Genomic DNA, 18716 nt, shown 5'->3' with positions numbered 1-18716 from the left:
GCATGCATCGATCTATTCTTCTCTTTTCGTAAAGTGGTCATTCCAATGGTGTTTAACCAGTTCGATTCAAACAAAGCAGTATTGTCAAGAAAACAAGACAACCCTAGATAGCTAGCCATCGATTCCCATAAGATGGTCCGGTCTCTATAGTAGAGTTGCAGCAGAAAAAATGATTAGGGAAGAACATTTTTAAGGATTGGGATATCGCAATTGGATGAGATCTGACCAGAAAACGACTGCATTTATTTTCCATTAATTTGGTTCCTTATAAAATGCCATACAAAAGAGAAAAGGGGTCTGAAAAAGCAGCTATGGATTAAAGAAAAGGGTTGGGGGAGTGGACATGAAATTCAAAGCTCTGCTTGGGAGTCTGCACTATTCTGCAGGATTCATAGTGACTGGCTTAGAGTGAAGAATTTCAAGTTTCCATTTTGGGAGAAAGGTCTCAAAAGCGATGTGTTCCATTGTTGGGTCTTTTTCCAGGCCTCAGAAAAGAAAGTAATTAAAAGCTATACTTCATTGGAATTGCATGTATCATGGTACTGTCTGTTTTTTTAGCTCTGAAAAAGTGCCCAACCAAAGTGCACCTCCTATTAATCATCATCATCATCTTCTTCTTCTTAATTAAGTCTAAGTCATGCAGGACTTGATCGATCGAGCATATTGTTTATACATAACACATGCACAAACTAAGCTTTAACCTTTTATAATTGTAATCAATTGATCAACTAGCGCAGCCACGAAATGCAGATTATTATTAGCTAGCTGATCACTTAATTGTCATTTGGTAGTGGGAAAAGCTAAACATGCTCATAGTTAGGTATCATGATAATGATAATGAACTATAACTTCAATAAAACAGTGTAATTAGATAGAGCTTAATTATATATGATTACACTAATTCAAACTGTATGTATAATGGCAATGGCTTCCTTAAGTTTAAAAGAATTAAAGAAACATTTATTTTTTAATAGATTGACACCCACTATTGATAAAAAAAATGTTCTATAAAAAGAAGTTGAAAAGTATATGTTATAATTAGGACAATATAATTGACGTTGAAAAAGTATTGTTATATATTTTTAGCTCTAAATTGAATTTTGAAATTGTGCATGAATCCCATTAGAGCTACGTACACTTGAGAAAAGTTAACACATGGTGCGAAATTTAATCCTCCCTTAGTCCCTTGTGTTAACTTTAGCTGGTGATGGAGAACTAAGATTTGAATTAAGATTACAATAAGTTAGTAGTTTCGATTATATCTACCATAGCAATCAAAAACAAATCAGGACACATGTCAAATACACACTACATGAAATTAAAGCACATGTGATTTGTTTAATTTATTCAATTTAACTAGTAGGGCATTTGTATTATTGTGAGTTTGATATTTTTTTCAGATAATTTGGTCGTAGTGCACTTTTTATTTCTGATTCAAAACTTTGACAGTAGGCGTTTCTGAACCTTGCGGCACCAGGCGATCGACTCATTTGTCTCCCCTAAATCTAAGTCTAACCTTAAGTACATATATACCACTAATCCTCTTTAGGGTTATAATTTGCTCCAAGTCGCCAAGGAAATGGCCACAAGGTTGAAATCGACTTTTGTGAAGTATCTCATCAAGTGAGCATGCTGAACTTTCGTAGGATTTATATGATCTCTAGTTTGCTCGGATTGACCGTTTTCACCTAGTCTCCAAATAGCTTATTTTTCTAATATCGGTTTTGTGGATCTTGAAAGTTCTATACCCATAAAAAATGGTGAGGTATTATTGGCAGTCTAAAGCTGTTTCTTCACTCATAATTTGTATTAAAAAATAATTCTTTCAATCTTCCTTCACATCGATTGTCATATATGCATGAAACTGATGAAAGACCTTTTACTTTTCTTGCTTGCCAATATTTGTACCATTTTTTTTTTTGTTATCACAACAACCTGTCGTCTATGAATTTTCTCCCTTACTTACCAAGAGGTGACCCAAAGCACTAGATCAAATGATCATCTACCATTTTGCCTATTTGAAATTTTGAAAAAGAAAAAAAAATTTACTACACAGTGAACGGTACACATACAATGACATTTTACAGGGACTTTTTTTTTCAATTGATTATTTTAGATTGTCCTTTCAAAAAAGCATACTAGTGAGGCTCGTAACGAAACTCACAGCCTTAGCTGTCCAAGCCTCTCTTTGATCACGAATTTGTCAAAACCATTAGAAGATAGCTAGGGCTTGGAAAGTTTCCACTCTAGCTAGATTTCAAGTTCGAACTCGATCTCGATCCACCTTAGCATCTAATATACCAATCGAAGTCGATAGAGATCTTAGCATAGACAACCCAAAAGCGTTCTTCTTCCTAGTTCCTACCTCATGTTATGTTAAGGTAAAGAGGTTAACGACCTAAACCCTAAATCGTTCCAGGTCCTGGTGAGTCCCATGACCACAGTAGGCTATAGCATAGTTGTCAACAGCCACGAGATCAATAAATCCCTAATAGGAAGCTTTAGCTAGCCTATAACCTTACACGTGCGATTTGTGGTGCCCTAAAAGCATTGAAGTGGACCCATTCCCCTACTCTTGCTGCACGTGAGATCCGTACACGAACGTTTTGCCCCCATCTTGTTGTGTTTTTTTATTTATTATTATTTTAGAAAATACTTGCATCCAAACTCTCTCTTATTTGCATTCAGTCGGCAATCTATTCATGATTTTGTTTTTGTTTTTGAAAGAGGGCCAATGCGGCTGCCCTTAAGCCTTGATCGTTGATGAAACCGCAGAATACATTGGGGAGAGGGACATAAAACCTGAACCCCAAATTACAGGAAGCATAGGGAGAACATCCCGAGATAATAACGAGAGTCTCTACAAAACGTATGTATTCTAACATGCACCGATTAGCGAAGAGTGCATATTTGGCTACTCTATTCGCTTTACAAAGGTGGTGACATACCGGAAAGTAAATGTTTACTCGAAGCCATAATATACAAATAAGATCAGCTTTCCCACAATGTTGTCACCGGAAAACAAATCCGGTGACACTTATTTTCATCCTACCACTAGGAGGTTGTGACTATTTGACAAAGTTAGGAACTCGCCGCCAACCTAGGGCAAACAAGGCACACAAGGTGCGCAATCCGGGACAAAGCCCACGTCGCCCTACAACAGTGAGGTAGAGACTTATTGCCGGCATAAAACCACGTCGAATTAAAATAGCAAAATAACCTACATAAAAGAAAAAACACTTATTACGTAAATAAAAAAAGTCTGCAGCCCACCAGAAAGGGCCCAAGAGGCTGGGGCCAGCCCAACAATCCACATCCCAGCAAGCTTGCCGGGCGGGTTGGGTACCCATCGGTGCTTCCGGGACTGTGTCTCAACCACCAGCGGATCCTGTCGCCTCACCGCTTCTTGACCGCCAAAAGACTTCGCTAGGCGGATTGCCTTGGACTCCGATTTCACGACAAAATCAGATCCAATACCAGATCGATCACCACGACCTCCGTCAACTTTGCTCAACCCCATCACAGGGGCAACAGAGCCAATCATCCGCCTTGAGAACTGAGATCGCCCCCATCGAACATCAGAAACCCTCCGCCGCTCTGCTCTTGCTCGGATCCTTCGCCTCTGCGCAAAATAGAAATGACCAAGGAGGCGCACCTTCGCTTGTCTGACCGTCTCCGACTGCGACAGAAGCAATCCTAGCCTCCTTCTCCTACCCCAAATCCACTGTCCCTCGCCGGTGGACTCACAGAACAGAGTCGCCCGTCCGACGAAGACAGACGAACTCGTCCCATGGACACGCCGCCGGACGGGGCATTGAAAAGTTTTTAGCTCTTAGGGTTTTCTCACTCTCTGCACTACGATTTTCAGAAGAGTTTTTTTATTCCTAAATTCATGATTTTATTATTTAAAAATTTCATCAATCATTAAAGATCATATCTGCAAAAATTCATTGTAAACAAAAATCGTTTACTCATTCGATTGCATCAAACCAATGGACGGTTGTCATGAAACTGTTAACTTTCATCGTAGCTATTCATTTGTTTGATACAATCGAATGAGTAAACGATTATTGTTTATAATGAACTTTTACAGAGATGATATTTAAATATTTAACTTTTGAATAGTTAAATTATGATATAGATGGGACTGCATGTAAATAAGAGAGTTTGGATGCTCACATACTGGTTTGGATACAAGTATTTTCCTTTTCTTTTTCGTTTTCATTTCATTTAACATTACATCTAGAGTTTGCAGGAAAATAAATAAATAAACTTACATTCAAATTTTTGTGCTTAGTTAGCGATAAAAAAATTGTAATTCGCTCATGTTTTTGTTCAAAATCAGTGAAATGTTGGAGCAATGGCCCATATTAGAGACCCGAAGTATTTATAGAACTTCATTAACTCAAGTAAAAGGTTTACCAAGTACAGTAAAGACAATTTATCAATGACAAGTTGTATATCTATAACATAGGTAGATTGCGATCACGATACTTGTCCTTAAACTTAACGGAGCTTGACAGTGTTAAGTCTATTTTTATCAGTTTTATTTTTTAATAAAAAAATATAAAACTTATTGATTACGAAGAACAAAAATACCTGTTGGTACTCTACTTTTTCCTCTTCCCTATCTATCTGTATTCTTCTTTCGCAAAAAACCCAGCATCCTCTGTTCCATTACTCCAACAACCTTACTGCGGACTTTTAAGTTTTAATCTTGTTCGTTGCAGGGGCGTAACTAAGTCAAGGGTTGGTTGGGCTATAGCCCAACCCAAGTTTCGGTCGAAAATCTCCCAAGTATACCTATAGCCTAGTCCCATACCTAGCCAAATCGGGTTACTTCGAGAAAGGAAAATTTTATGCGTGAATCATCCTTTGTCTTTCGTCTTTATCCTTCAGCCTTCGTCTTTTGTTTTGGTCCTTCAGCCTTCAAATTTTCAATCACTATAACACCGGACAGTGAGAATTGGAGGCTTCCCAAAGTGCCAACACTATGCCAATAAAGCCTTCAGACGACAGATGAGATCTGTCGTCAGATATGTAAATTATATGTTGTCTATCCAGCTGCCGTCTCTTACGGCATGAGATGACAGATATCCTCTGTCGTCTCTTCTCACTCAGACAACAGAAGTTTCACAAGGCTCTGTCATCTAAACAACCCAACACTGAAGGATTTGGGACTTTCTGTTGTTCAAATGAACTACAAACTACAGTTTTAATAAAATTGTTGTTGTCTAACATGTAATAAGAACACATTTATATGTTGTCTGAAGTTACCAAAATAAAGGCTTGTTTAACAATCTGTTGTCTGAATGCATTTTCAAAGACATTTGATTGTTGTTTGAAAGTCACTTAAAATTGGGTAGATTATAACTCATCTGTCATCTAAATAGTTTTAAGAATTTATTTTTATGTCTTTTGTCTTGTATTCCAACCACAGTTTTAAGTATTTATGTTGTCTGATAGACAATATAACTATATGTAATCATGTAGTTGTGTAGTTTGATTGAGGTCAGAAACTCACTCTTCTGTTGTGTGATAATTAAATGAACTACGCGTTTCTGTTGTTTGTTTGAAGAACTTTTGTTGTTTGGTAATGAATTGAACTTCAGTTTTATGTTGTATGTTAGAAGTATTTATGTTGTTTGATAGTGAATTGAACTTCAGTTTTCTGTTGTCTGGTAAAAATATTCTGTTGTTTGGTAATGAATTAAACTTCAGTTTTCTGTTGTTTGATAGTGAAATAAACTTCAGTTTTCTGTTGTTACAAGTATGAAGGAACAACATAGAGATATTATTTTATGTTGTTACTATATTTGTGATACAACATATCATAAACTTGCATTTGTTGGATTTGAACCATAGCAAACCTCATTTTGTACACTAGTCATCAAAAAGGCATGTTATAAGATCTGAAATCAGCAAATTCCTCATTGCATCAATTAACCCACCAAAATACATTCCCATCAATAGCATAATACTAAACTAGCTAGCATGCTAGCCTTTACATTAACCGATTTTAATTACTACCATTGTTACATGGATCCTAATCTAACTAAGACAAAAACCTAGTAGCATCCATATAGTAGTTACAGCAACCGCATGCATTATATTGTCCAACACTTTCCATCAATTCTGTCAAAATGCACAAAAGCAGTTCCTAGACACTACTACTGCCCATAACCTAGCTACCAGAAACAAAAGCAGATATATAGGCTGATACTTAATTTTCTGGGAAGTTCAAAACATACTTAGCCCATTCCGCTCGGATCTCATCAATATCCTTGTCTGTGTAAACCAAATTTGACCTCGTTCCCCACTGCAATAAGGAAATGTAGCAAATTAAATATGAAAGTTACATGCACAGAGCATGCACTATATCATTAAACAATAAAGTCCATAGGTAAGCAGTTGATCAATTTTACCTTAATACTAAAATCCAAGTTCTTGTCCTCCACAATTTCTTTCATGTAACGCATAATGAAATATCCACAAGTCTTGTCATTTTTTTGCTCCTGAATACCCTGAAAATAAAGAATTAAGATAATGGAAAGTGAAATATACAATGAAGTACATAAAACTGAAAAATTATACAATGTGTTAACGTATGACATGCATACAATTGCCTTAAAAGTGGTTAAATGAGTCATCAAAATAGTAATATTAGTCCTCAAAGTAGTAACATGAGTCCTTAAAGTGGTAAATTCTCTTAGTTACCACATGAGTCCTCAAAATAGTAATATTAGTCCTCAAAGTGGTAACATGAGTCCTTAAAGTGATAAATTTTCTTAATTTACCATATGAGTCCTGAAAATAGTAATATTAGTCCTCAAAGTGATAACATGAGTCCTTAGAGGGGTAAAAATAGTTGATTTCCATTCCCCAGTATCGAGTCGCCTTTCAAGTGGATCCATGAAGTGCACGACTTCTTCATTTGGGTTCACAACCGTCAACATCCAATGAGCACTATGGGATAACATAAAAAATAAAAAATAAATAAAAAAAATCTGTTATATTACCATTAACAATATAACTTGGCAAACCAGATGCTTTAATTACTTTTTACGTACCCTGAGTTATATGGAACCACAAAGATTTGCCCTAACCTCCCTTGCCTATAGCGATCCGACAAAGACCGAGCCCTTTCAGTGGGATTTCCACACCCAAGTGTACCAGTATGATCAGGATCGACAAAGGCAACCATATCCACCATCTTACACTTCTTCAAGACTTCATGAAGGGAGCTACAAATTATTTTGGAATATGAAACTGTTAAAAGTACTTCAAAAGAAACAGTGATACATGCCAATCAAAATTCAATCATATAATGAATTATTGACTATATGCACTCAACTTGCTTTAATAATTCCTTACCTTATGTAAAACACAAGTACACGATTTGATACTTCTAGCTTGTTGGCCATGGTATAGAGATCACTTCTAAACAGACAGACTTTCTTTGAACAGCCGAAAAGGCCGGTCCGCAGCAAATGTTGTGTGGATGGTGAACCCTTCTCTAAGGAAATTGTTCCCCCACGTGCACAAATCCTTTAATGTCGTTGGTAGATTCGGTGGCAAGTTTTCAAGGTCTTCATTGTCATCAAATACATCTCTCATTCTCTTCTTGGTATTAGCACGATTTTTTTTCTAGTTGTGTAAACCAATAAGACTACATGTTATCAACTTTTCCCATATTAACATATTGCAATAGTACATGAAACAAAATTGCATATTGAACAAAACCATTTTCAAACTAGCTAAACATAAGACTGATTGATTACCTTCTACTGAATGGCTTTAGGGGGTGCCTTTTCTCCAGGGATAACAACTAGGTTTCTTGGCCAGGCAACACAAGTACCAATGGCGTCGCTGACAGTGACAATCTCATCCTTCACTGGAATAGGTAACAGGGCATCATCAACAATGGCTCGAACAACTGAGACGTGCATATTTTCCTTTCCCAATGGAACACCATGTATCAGTTGATCACTCGATGCAACATTCACTTGAATAATTGTTCCTAGGGGTCATCATTTGGCCCGCAGGCCTAAAAGCCCATGGGCGCCCGCCCGGCCCAGTGGGCAAAAGCCCGGCCCGGCCCGCAGCAAAGCCCATCTCGGCCCTGCCCATTGGGCACGAGGCAGGGTTAGGGCGGAGGGTTCAAAGCCCAGGCCCGGCCCGCGGCCCGGCCCGTTGAAGCCCCGAACAAGCCTGCCAGGCCCGGCCCGGAAAGCCTAGCCCGTAAAGCCCGGTTCCTTTTTTATATTCTGACTTGTTATATATCAAATCATTAGGTTACCATCTATTACCCAGTGTACAAAGATTTATTAACGTTACACACTTCAATTGTAGAGCTTCCTTTTATCCTTTGTATAAAAAAATATTGACGTTGGACCACTTGCAATAAATATCAAGTCCAACACCACCACTCCACATCTCCACCACACAAACTCCTCTATCTTATCTTCTCTGGGGGTCTGATATCAAACCAGCAAAAAAACAAAACCCCATCTCGTCTCAGTCCAACACCACCACTCATCCACAAGTTCTTTGTTTTGCCAAAACAAAATACTCCACAAGTTCTTTGCTTTGCCAAAACAAAATACTCGATCTTTTTGTTTGGTTAATATTACCCACATCTTGCTTTTTGTTTCCCAAAACTCTCAATTTCTCTAAGGTTTTCTTTTCCTAGATCCCTATTTCTTGTTCTTGTGAGCTTGAGATTTGGACGCCATTAGATGATATTAAAGCCACTGCGAGGTGTTGCATGAGCTTCTCTTCTCTAGTTCTCAAAATCTGTGAGTTGGGTACCCATTTTGCTATTCATTCTTATTGTTTATCTTGTCTTTCAATTAATCCTAATAGTGGAGAATAACGGCTTGGTTTTTTATGGGTTAGTGCTTGGCTTTTGAAGCGTTAGCAGATGGGTTGCTTTGATTTCACGGGGAAACCATTCAGGTAGACTTGATCTGCACCTGCAAGCAACATCAGAAGTTCTATGCTGGTAAGTGTCACAGCACAGACGGACATGGAGGAAGAAGAACCCATATTCCTTTAGGGGTAAGCTTCCCAAAGCTCCAACCTTTTATTTAATTTTTATTTTTATTTTTAAGCTTCTGAATTGAATATGAATTTTGGTTCAGGGAATTTTATTCATTTCCCTTGCACTCTTGCGGCTTTAACACCTCTTTATTATTATTTTTTTTTGTAACAGGCACAATCCAAGATAGATGGTGAGTTTATTTGGACTGCTGCTGTTCCCATTCAAGTAACTTTAACTCTTGACCTTTTATTATATTGGCCGATTGTTATATTGTTAGTGCTCTTAGTTGCATTTACTTCTTGGTTTCAAAAGTTAAATGGATGCAATTAATGAGGAAACTGAGGATATCTCCTTGGTTCCCCCAGATACTTGTAGACAAAAGAGTGATGTTTGGAATATTTTTGAGAAAGTTGAAGTAGTGATTAGCAGAAAGAAAGTACCGAAATCTAAGTGTGGTATTTGTGGTTAGTTGCTTTCTCGTGGTCCAACTAGTGGTACCAATCATTTGTCCCGACATATTAAAAGGCATGCTAGTGCACATGGTCAAAGTGAAGACATTAGAGGGCAAATGCAGATAGGTATGAATGTTGCTGGAAATATATCAAATTTTCATTATGATAAAAAAGTTGCTAGAAAAGAAGTTGTGGATTATATCATTAGAGCTGAACAACCTTTTACTTTTGTTGAAAAACATGATTTTAAAGGCATGATCCAAAGAGGATTTACTCCTCAATATACTGGATTCTCAGCCTCTACATGTAAAAGGGATGTGATGAAACTTTTTCATAAAGGAAAAGATGAGCTAATTAAATTTTTTGAAAATTATGAAGGAAAAGTTTGTCTCACTTCCGATATTTGGTCATCACGTCAAAAAATGGGTTATATGTCACTCACTGCACATTTCATAGACAAGGATTGGTCTTTGAACAAAAGAATTATTTGTTTTAAAATGATTGAGTACCCACATACCGGAGAATCACTTGCACATCATATTTGTGAAGAACTGATTTCTTGGCATGTTCATGACAAGATTTTTTCTATATCATTAGACAATGCTACAAACAATGATGTAGTGGTAGAATTACTTCCAGATTATCTTATGATTGAATCAGTGCCTAGGCAATTGTTTCATGTGCGTTGCTGTGCTCATGTCTTAAATTTGATTGTGCAAGATGGGCTAAGTATTTTATCTCCATCAATAGATAAAATAACTACCATCGTGCGGAGCATGAATTCCTCTATTAAGAGGCATGAATTATGGGTGCAATGTTGTTCTGATTTAGGTTTTGGAAAGAAAAATATAGACAATGATGTTCCGCATAGGTGGAATTCCACATATGATCTTTTATTATTAGCTCTGAAACATAAAGTTCCTTTGCATAGATATGTGCAGAAACTAAATGAATCTCGTTATTGTAATTTAGCAGTTCCAACTGAACAAGATTGGTGTATTGCTGAATTAATTTGTAGTTTCCTAGCAATTTTTAACTCTTCTACAAAAATCTGCTGTGGTGTTTATTCTCCTACTTCTAGTAGAGTTATTAATTGTTTAGTTGATATTCATCATACATTTGCTGCATATTCTGAGCTCTCTATTTTTAAAGATGCTTTAGCTGCAATGAGAACTAAATTTAATAAGTATTGGGATAAGTTTCCAATGGTCTTTTGCTGTGCTACTATCATGGATCCTAGATTCAAGTTATTTGCCATTGAAGAGTGGATGAAGTGTATTGGTATTGAGCAATTAGAAATAGATGCAAGAATATCATCCATTAAGACTCTATTGCATCAGTATTATGATATCTATAAGAGTAGTGTAGTTCCTAGTGCTGCATCGAGATTGCCTAGTGATGAAGTCCCTACCCCTTTGGGAACCACATCTGCTTCTATAACAATTCCTCGAGTGCAAAATTTTTCCATGAAAAGCTTGAAAAAGGCTAGGGTATCATCTAGTTCTTGCACTAACTCTTCTGATTTACAAGTTTATCTTGATTTAGCAACAATAGAGGTGGACGATGATAATCATTTTAGTGTTTTGGGATGGTGGAAGGCCAATCAAACATTATACCCTATTCTGTCACTTATGGCCCGTGATCTATTAAGTGTACCAGCTTCAACAGTTGCATCAGAGGCTGCTTTTAGCGCTGGTGGTCGAGTTGTTTCAAAGAAAAGAGCTGCTTTAAGTCCAAATACCATAGAAGCTTTAGTTTGTTTGAAGGATTGGAACTTGGCAAGTAAAAGAATGCAAGATGCAGCACAAGAAGAGGAACACGCTGAAGAACTAATGAACATAAGGGCTGCAAGACCAGATTGGATGGTTGATAGTGAAGCTGATGGTGAAGATGATAGTGAAGGCGAACCTGAAAATGAAGCTGAAAGTGCGGCCCTTGGAGACTAAAAATTGGAGATTTCCATATGCCTTTTTTGTGGAACTGAAAGTCAAAGATTATCTCCTCTTTCCTTTTTTTGTTCAGGAGTAACCATATGCCTTTTTTGTGTGCAAGATTATCTCCTCTTTCCTTTTTTTGTTTAGGAGTAACCATATGCCTTTTTTGTGTGCAAGATTATCTCCTCTTTCCTTTTTTTGTTTAGGAGTAACCATATGCCTTTTTTGTGTGCAAGATTATAAGGCTGGTCTGGTTACAATCTGCCTAACCAGTACATGCAGTAGTTATGTAATTGGTGTTATTGGAGAATAGAGACTAATAGATTCAAGATTTTACTCAAAGTGTTTACTTTAGACTTTTAGAGGTTGTTTTTGTTTTCTATGTGTATAAAATAGTTTGACATCAATGCTATTCTTGTTGTTTTCTGTATTACTTGAACATTTCATTTCCAGATTCTGCATTTTTTCCAGATTTCTAGATTCTGCATTTTATGATGATGATGGCACTTTTATTTGGGTTAGTCTTCTAGTTAGATTTCATGTTCGTCTGATTTAAAACTGAATGGCTTCTCTTTATCTTGAAACAGGCATCCAAGGTCAGCAACAAATTCAAGTCAAGAATTAAGGTCCAAGCACCGCAGCAAATGTGACGATAAAATTAGGCAGCCTTTTCCCATACCTTTGAACTTTCAGTACAATACTATGGTGGCGGCCTCCATCTATGTTTTTTTATTTTGGACTGATGCTAAACTAATGGAAGATTTAAATGATGTTTATTTCTGAAGTTGCTGTTTTGAAATTATATTGTAGAAGTATTTAAATTTGGTTTCCAGATTCCATTACAGGGAGTCAGGGACTATGTAACATAATTCAGGGACTCCATTACAGGGAGTCAGGGACTATGTAACATAATTCATCTTTAAAAGTCAGAAGTGATCTCAGAATAGGTTTGGTTAAAAAAGCCCGGCCCGGCCCGTGAAAGTACAATTGGGCCCGGCCCGACCCGAAAAGCCCGGTTTAGCCCTGCCCATGGGTACGCCTCAGGCTTAAAATTTATTGCAAAGCCCGGCCCGGCCCGGCCCTGAAAACTTCACGGCAATGTTAAAGCCCGGCCTGGCCCAGCCCAAGCCCGAAAGGCCTAGGGCAGGGTCGGCCCTGCCCGGCCCATTGCTGACCCCTAATTGTTCCAATAGCAACAATGTTGTCCACCCTATCTACTGCCAGTTCACACACATGCACAGCAGCAGTCGTCTCCTAAGACAAATAATGAAAATAAACAATTAGTTCATATATTTTAGTTTCATTAATAGTTCCACTACAGCTGCAAAATATAGGAAATGAGAAAAGAGATAAATGAAGGGAATAATGGTGTTACCAGATCATCATTTGCTGAAGTTTTGGGAGCCATGATGTCTCTAACCTCCTCCTCGATTATTGTCGTTACTTTGTGATTCCCTTCTGGAACTTCATGGTTCTCTTCAACTAACAGTCCGGCTGCATCATCATTTAAAACCAACCTCTTCTTCACTGCATTGAGCTCACCGTCAGGATTATTCTGCATAACTTTCTCAACATGTCGGGAACAACTCCCTTGTCCTGAACTAGGATCTTGAAGGGGTGTGACAGGTTTTGGTGACTCTAATGGAAGCTTCTTTCCATCAATGTTTGCCGCCAATTCTGCAAACTTGGCCGTCCAATATGCACGCTCCTTAGCAACCACTCTTTCTCTCTCCTACTGCCATAAAGCTCTTTCATTTGCAAGAATGATTTCCTTCTCTTCCTCCAATATCAGCTTCACACTTTTCCTCACTATCTCTTCAACACTTTTCTTTCGCCGTTTAGGCAGGTCAAAGAACGAAGCTGGTTTGATATAACCTCCAACTCCTCGTGCCCCACTAGGATGCTCGGGTCTCCCCAACACCAAAGTGAGCACATCATCATAACCTTGTGTACGTGGTAATCAATCCATCAGACTCATTCTGCTTTAACTTTTGCTAACACAAATATATAAACACACTTATGATTCAGGATGTAATTCTTGTACAATACCAATACCATCCATCAAAGTACCATAAAATGACTTACAATTTTATTGGCCGTCTCCTGCACCTCAACTGCTTTGAAGTTACCATTCTTGTCTTGCCGTGCTTTCACCCACATTGTGGCACGATCGAATTCCTCTATCTTGATTGTCGCAGACTATGACACATGAGAAACATATTAGACACAGAACAACATCACGCTGTACCCAGTAAATTTATGTTATGAACCAAGAACTAACCAATTCTTCTTGTAAATTAGTGTATCCTTTATGCACCATACGATCAGGATACTTGTTTTCCTTTTTTTTTTTTTATTTGGGCTTCACGCAGCTCCTACAAAGAAAATGATTAGGAACAAAATTGGATTCAACTTATTCAACATAGCTAAACTGAAACCAACAGATGGACTTAGTTTGTAAGAGTTCACAAACCTGAAATGCATCAGAAATCCTTTCAGCAACAAATTGTTCTCAATGTTCCTTGTTAATGTATCGATAGTCATCTGGAGGATTTTCCAACAGTTCAGGTGTATCGATAAAAGGTATAATGTACTTGTTAGTCAGTTTGCTTTTGAATTCCCGCCATTTGTTTGCAGCGGAGGATATCACCAATTTCCTACATTCTTTAGGAATCACAAATGCCTCCTGCATAAAAACAGAAGAAATAAGGTTAGTTTACTTCTAAAACTAGTGAAACTCAAAGCTATAAGGTTAGTTTAAGGGATAATATAAATACCTCAATCGATTCCCATATTTTCTGTTTTTCATCCAGGTCCATGCCACTTCTCTCCAATCACCAATGATAATGGGGATCTTTATACGTGCTAAGACCCCAATGTAAGATTGCATTTCTTTTGCAGTCTTACTAATTGGTTCCCCTTTATCATTAATCTCCACAGTTAGCCGCTTCCCTCTGATCAGCCTCCTTGTAATGTTACTCATTGTCACCATTCCTCGCTTTAGCAGCCTCAAACCACCTGTTGTGTTGATATCTTCCTCATTACTAGCTGTTGCTCTCTATGCTCTCTTAGTGGACTTAACATTCTTTCCAGATTTACTTCTTATCACATCCTTCATAGATCGAGCACTAGAACAGGATGCACCCTTCTTCTTTTGGGATGCAGCCTTCTTCGTTGGTGACAAAGTCCTCTTCTTTGGGGATCCAACCTTATTCTTTGGCGACAAAGTCCTCTTCTTTTGGGACACATCCTTCATATTTGGAGATGCAGACTTCTTCTTAGACACAGACGTTTTCAATCGTGAAGTTGCCGGCTCTATATCCTTAGGTTTAACCCTCTTCATTTGCCCAGCTTTCATTCTTAAAGCGATAGCTTTAGCAGCTGCTGCTCTATTCTTTGGTGCCATGATCTAAAATGCATAACCAAATCTGGTCAGCTACATGATAATTAATGGCTGATATATTATGAAAAAGTACACAATGAGGTAATATAGATAAATGATTATGTCAAATATATTTCATCACCTTATAACTTTAACAGCTAAAAGCAACAATTCTGGAAACAAACCCTAAACCCTAATAAGCATAAATATAAAAAATATGATAACCCTTATATGCATATTGCAAATCATTAAATCAAGTACAAAAGCAGTTTAATAATAACTATATATCAATTGATAAAAAGAAACTTAGATTATTGCAAGTTATCAAATCTTCATATAAAAAGAAGTTCCTGCCATCAGCAGATATTCTGGCAAATCTACACCAATGCATTAATAAGCATATGGATAACAATAATCTGGTAGGAAAACATGTATAAGAGATTAAAATAAACCTAATCACTCACAAGTCCCAGCTCCTAACCAAAAGCTTATCAGTGTATGACCTGAGTGATGCCTAGAGACCAAGACCCTCCAAGAAGATACATTGTAGGTCTTCATTATTAACAATACAATAGCAACAAGGTACAATATCAAACATAGTTTATACTTCATTAGATTAATAGTTCTATTTCTCTTCATATAGGAATCCTAGCCATTGATAGAAGATTGGACATGGTGGACACAAAACTCATGCCCACTAGGCCATAGGTGTCTTAACATTCATTTGGATACCAAAAAGGAACTCACCTTTATGTGTACAAAAGAGAGAAAAATAATCAAGATTATATTCACTTTTGTGTAGCTAGTAAATTACAATTCATTATTACTTTTTTAATTGCTATAAACACGCGTGTTCTGTTTTCCAGTAAACTTATACTTCAGTATCATGTTGAATTGAACACCGCATATCAAAATTCATTCGTAACACACGTGCTATGTCCATCTTCAGAAAGAAAGATTTCTGAAAGCGTCTAAAACAGTAAAGTACATAATAACTCCAAAAAGTATCTAACAGACATAAGCATTTATATATATATATATATATATATATATATATATAAACTGGGGTTCATCCCAGAAATACCAAGTTAACTACATTGCTAGATAAAGTGAAATAATAAAGATGTATAGGTCCTATAGAAGCAATAACAAGTTAACAGTCAAAAAGAGAGAACCACAAATAACATAATGTCATGCGGCAAGTAAATAAAGTAACATGACAAATTTAAAAAATCCAATTGAAGCATGCATCCATGGTCTACCTTAATGTGAATCAAATTAGCACCAGCCTCATTAGCAACGACCTTTGCTATCAATGTTTTACCACATCCTAGAGGTCCATAGAGCAAAACGCATGTCTATAAATCTTCTCCCTGAAAACAAATAACTTCTCAATTACTCCATTATTTGTAGACAAATATAAAAAGAACATATAAAATGAGTATACAAACAGCTTTCAAAAGCAGTGAATCAACAATGTGATCATATTCATTTTATCAAAGATGTAGTTTACAGAACAAAAAACAATCAAGGAAAAAGAATGTCAAGCACGCGGCTGTTCTGACACAGTGAGAGAAATCATGAAATATCTGGATTGCTAAACACAAACACATATACATGAAAAATAGAGATCATCAATGAATGAAAAAATGGATTACCTCATATAATGCAGGGTAATTGATAGGCCTGACAATTGGATTCAAAAAAATTCCAGCTTTAATGAATCCTATCCACCATAGACGCTCCAACAGATACCTATATCCTCGAGAACAATCCAATATCAAAATCAAAACCCAAATCCAAGAATCAAGAATTAACACCGGAAATGTTGAAAAGAAAGGAACTTGATAATGAATGAGAAGACCACCGTGCTGCTACTCGACGGTCAAGGGGACTAAGAGTCCGAGAGAGAGGTCTTGGTTTTCGTCGAAGTGAAAGAATTGATTACAGCATTGACAGATTGAGTTGTTTTGACATAATTTTTTCAGCACCTAACGCCCAGTCCCCGCACCTAGACTCCAAATGGATACCCAACAAAACCTTATTAGCAAAATCCCCAAATCGATATCTAACAAAACCCTAAAACCCAAAACAAACCAAAGTCGAAACCCTAAGATTGACAAAGAAAGAGGCTTACCAATGAACAACAATGAATCAGACTTGCTCCTTCTTCAAATCGAAGAACTTGACCAATAGTGACGAGGGCCTCAAAATCGGAGAGAGGTTGAGAAGACTCTTCTCTATACCAAACTCAGCCCGGGGAGTGCGTTTGTAGCTTTTATCTCTTTTGGGGGGAGAAGAACCTCTCCTGGTTTTGAGACATGAATCGATCTGAGTTTATGTGGAAGTTCACTCTAGGTCGAGAGAGGGGCTGAGTTTCTGTGGAAAGAGAGCTGAGTTTTTGAGTCTTGTGGGGAAAAAACATAGGGTCTAAGGGCAAAACAGATGGATAAGTTAGTTGTGTCACAAATATTTTTTTGATCAAATTAAGAGAAATTATTTTCTGGTTTACTCAGACAACATTTGAATGTTGTCCTAATTTTCCACTTTTTCATGAGGATTTATCAGTTCTTTCAGACGACAGATATCTGTTGTCTTAATTTTCTAACTTACGAAAAAGATGAAAAAACTGAAATAGTATGGATTCTCATGCTATTCAGACAACATACAAATTTATATGTTGTCTAAAGAAGTTTAAAAGATTTAGACAACAGAAAACAAAAATTCTGTCGTCTGATGGCATTATTGGCATAGTGCAAGTACCTACTTTTGCAAGTTTGGTTAGTATTCTTGGGTTTTCTTGGTTCTTTTATCTGGGTTTGTTTAGATAGAGCAAAAATGAGTAATTTGGCATGAAGTTTTAACGTATTGGTGGAAGTGAATTATGGCTGAGAAGACAAAGTAACCCTATTCTTCTATCATTTCCACAATACACACACAATAATCAACCCTACTCTTTCTACACCAGTTGTTGGGATGTGGTTGCTATGCCCATTTCAATGATACACAATCAACTCCTACACTTGTGTATAGTTATACTGAAAAAAAAAAAAAAAAAAAAATTTGGGCTTCGCCAAAAGAAAGAGATCTAAAAATGTAGCCCACCCTATTTTCGGATCCTAGATTTGCCACTAGTCTGTCGTCTTTGAGGATGATTCTGATCACCATTTGAGTGATTGACTGACAGAAGTAGCGAAGACAATCCAAAGTAGCAGCAAGCATGGAGAAGGCCATTTGGTCGAGGCAAATGTCACTAATTTTCATCCATTTTGTACAACTTAAATTTATTTTCAATGGTTTATATTCTTATGAGATTAAAAATTATGAGATGAATTTTTCAAGACTCAGAATTCGATTGCATTAAAAGTATGAAAATACTTGGATGAAACGTTTTTCTGAAAAATGGGGATTGATAGGCACGTTTCAATCCTTACTGGGCAGAAACCAAAAATTTCACACAGAACACCAGATTTTTGGTTACGCAGTGAAAACCTCAAATATGAGATTAAAAACACTGCGGGCTCTTACTCTTGAGAACCCAAAATAAGAACAATTAACTTAAGATGAAGGATATGTTCTTAACAAACTCAAATAGCACTAGTTTGGCTACAATGATTAGACAAAACTAATAAGAAGTTTGTCTTCAATCTTGAACTCCTTCTTCACTTGAACGATCACCAAATATCGCTCTTCTTTCTTCACAGCTTCTCTACTGATCTCAAGATAATCTAAGCATATGAGGAACACGACCAAGAACACTTGAGCAAGGAACAAGTGTCTTTGACTCTTATGAAAAGACTGATATTAAGCAAGCAAGACACCAAACTAATTCTTACATCTTAGCCCTTATGACTGTCTTTTCCTCAATATATGAAGAGGGACCGTGCAATGCTCAATTAAACATA

General features: G+C 37.0%; 2 protein-coding genes and 1 long non-coding RNA gene across 3 annotated transcripts; 1 reads left to right on the top strand and 2 right to left on the bottom strand.

The window, feature by feature from the left end:
- Window positions 1-2832: 2832 nt before the first annotated feature.
- Window positions 2833-3832, bottom strand: LOC112189874. The gene is made up of 2 exons (XM_024329251.2): window positions 3274-3832; window positions 2833-3154 (listed from the first exon to the last, which is right to left on the bottom strand). The coding sequence occupies exons 1-2, from the start codon at window positions 3542-3544 to the stop codon at window positions 3069-3071; spliced, it is 357 nt and encodes a 118-aa protein (XP_024185019.1). The 5' UTR covers window positions 3545-3832; the 3' UTR covers window positions 2833-3068.
- Window positions 3833-8450: 4618 nt separating this feature from the next.
- Window positions 8451-12373, top strand: LOC121051702. Its single transcript, XR_005806541.1, has 4 exons — window positions 8451-8798; window positions 8899-9060; window positions 9215-9233; window positions 12017-12373. It is a non-coding gene; the product is annotated as an uncharacterized LOC121051702 (long non-coding RNA).
- Window positions 12374-14487: 2114 nt separating this feature from the next.
- Window positions 14488-14835, bottom strand: LOC112184162. The gene has a single exon (XM_024322437.1). It carries the CDS (start codon window positions 14833-14835, stop codon window positions 14488-14490), a length of 348 nt encoding a protein of 115 aa, XP_024178205.1.
- Window positions 14836-18716: the final 3881 nt, after the last annotated feature.

The sequence above is a fragment of the Rosa chinensis genome, chromosome 2 (assembly GCF_002994745.2).
Source record: "Rosa chinensis cultivar Old Blush chromosome 2, RchiOBHm-V2, whole genome shotgun sequence".
NCBI lineage: Eukaryota > Viridiplantae > Streptophyta > Magnoliopsida > Rosales > Rosaceae > Rosa > Rosa chinensis.
This window is presented reverse-complemented; position numbering and strand designations above follow the sequence as displayed.

What these genes read in the sequence shown, in the direction of transcription:
- LOC112189874 (XM_024329251.2), bottom strand. Translation starts at nt 3,544, where the DNA reads ATGATTGGCTCTGTTGCCCCTGTGATGGGGTTGAGCAAAGTTGACGGA. An exon ending in AGCCTCTTGGGCCCTTTCTG is followed by an intron (nt 3,155 to 3,273) that starts GTGGGCTGCAGA and finishes TCACTGTTGTAG; the next exon opens with GGCGACGTGGGCTTTGTCCC.
- LOC112184162 (XM_024322437.1), bottom strand. Translation starts at nt 14,835, where the DNA reads ATGGCACCAAAGAATAGAGCAGCAGCTGCTAAAGCTATCGCTTTAAGA.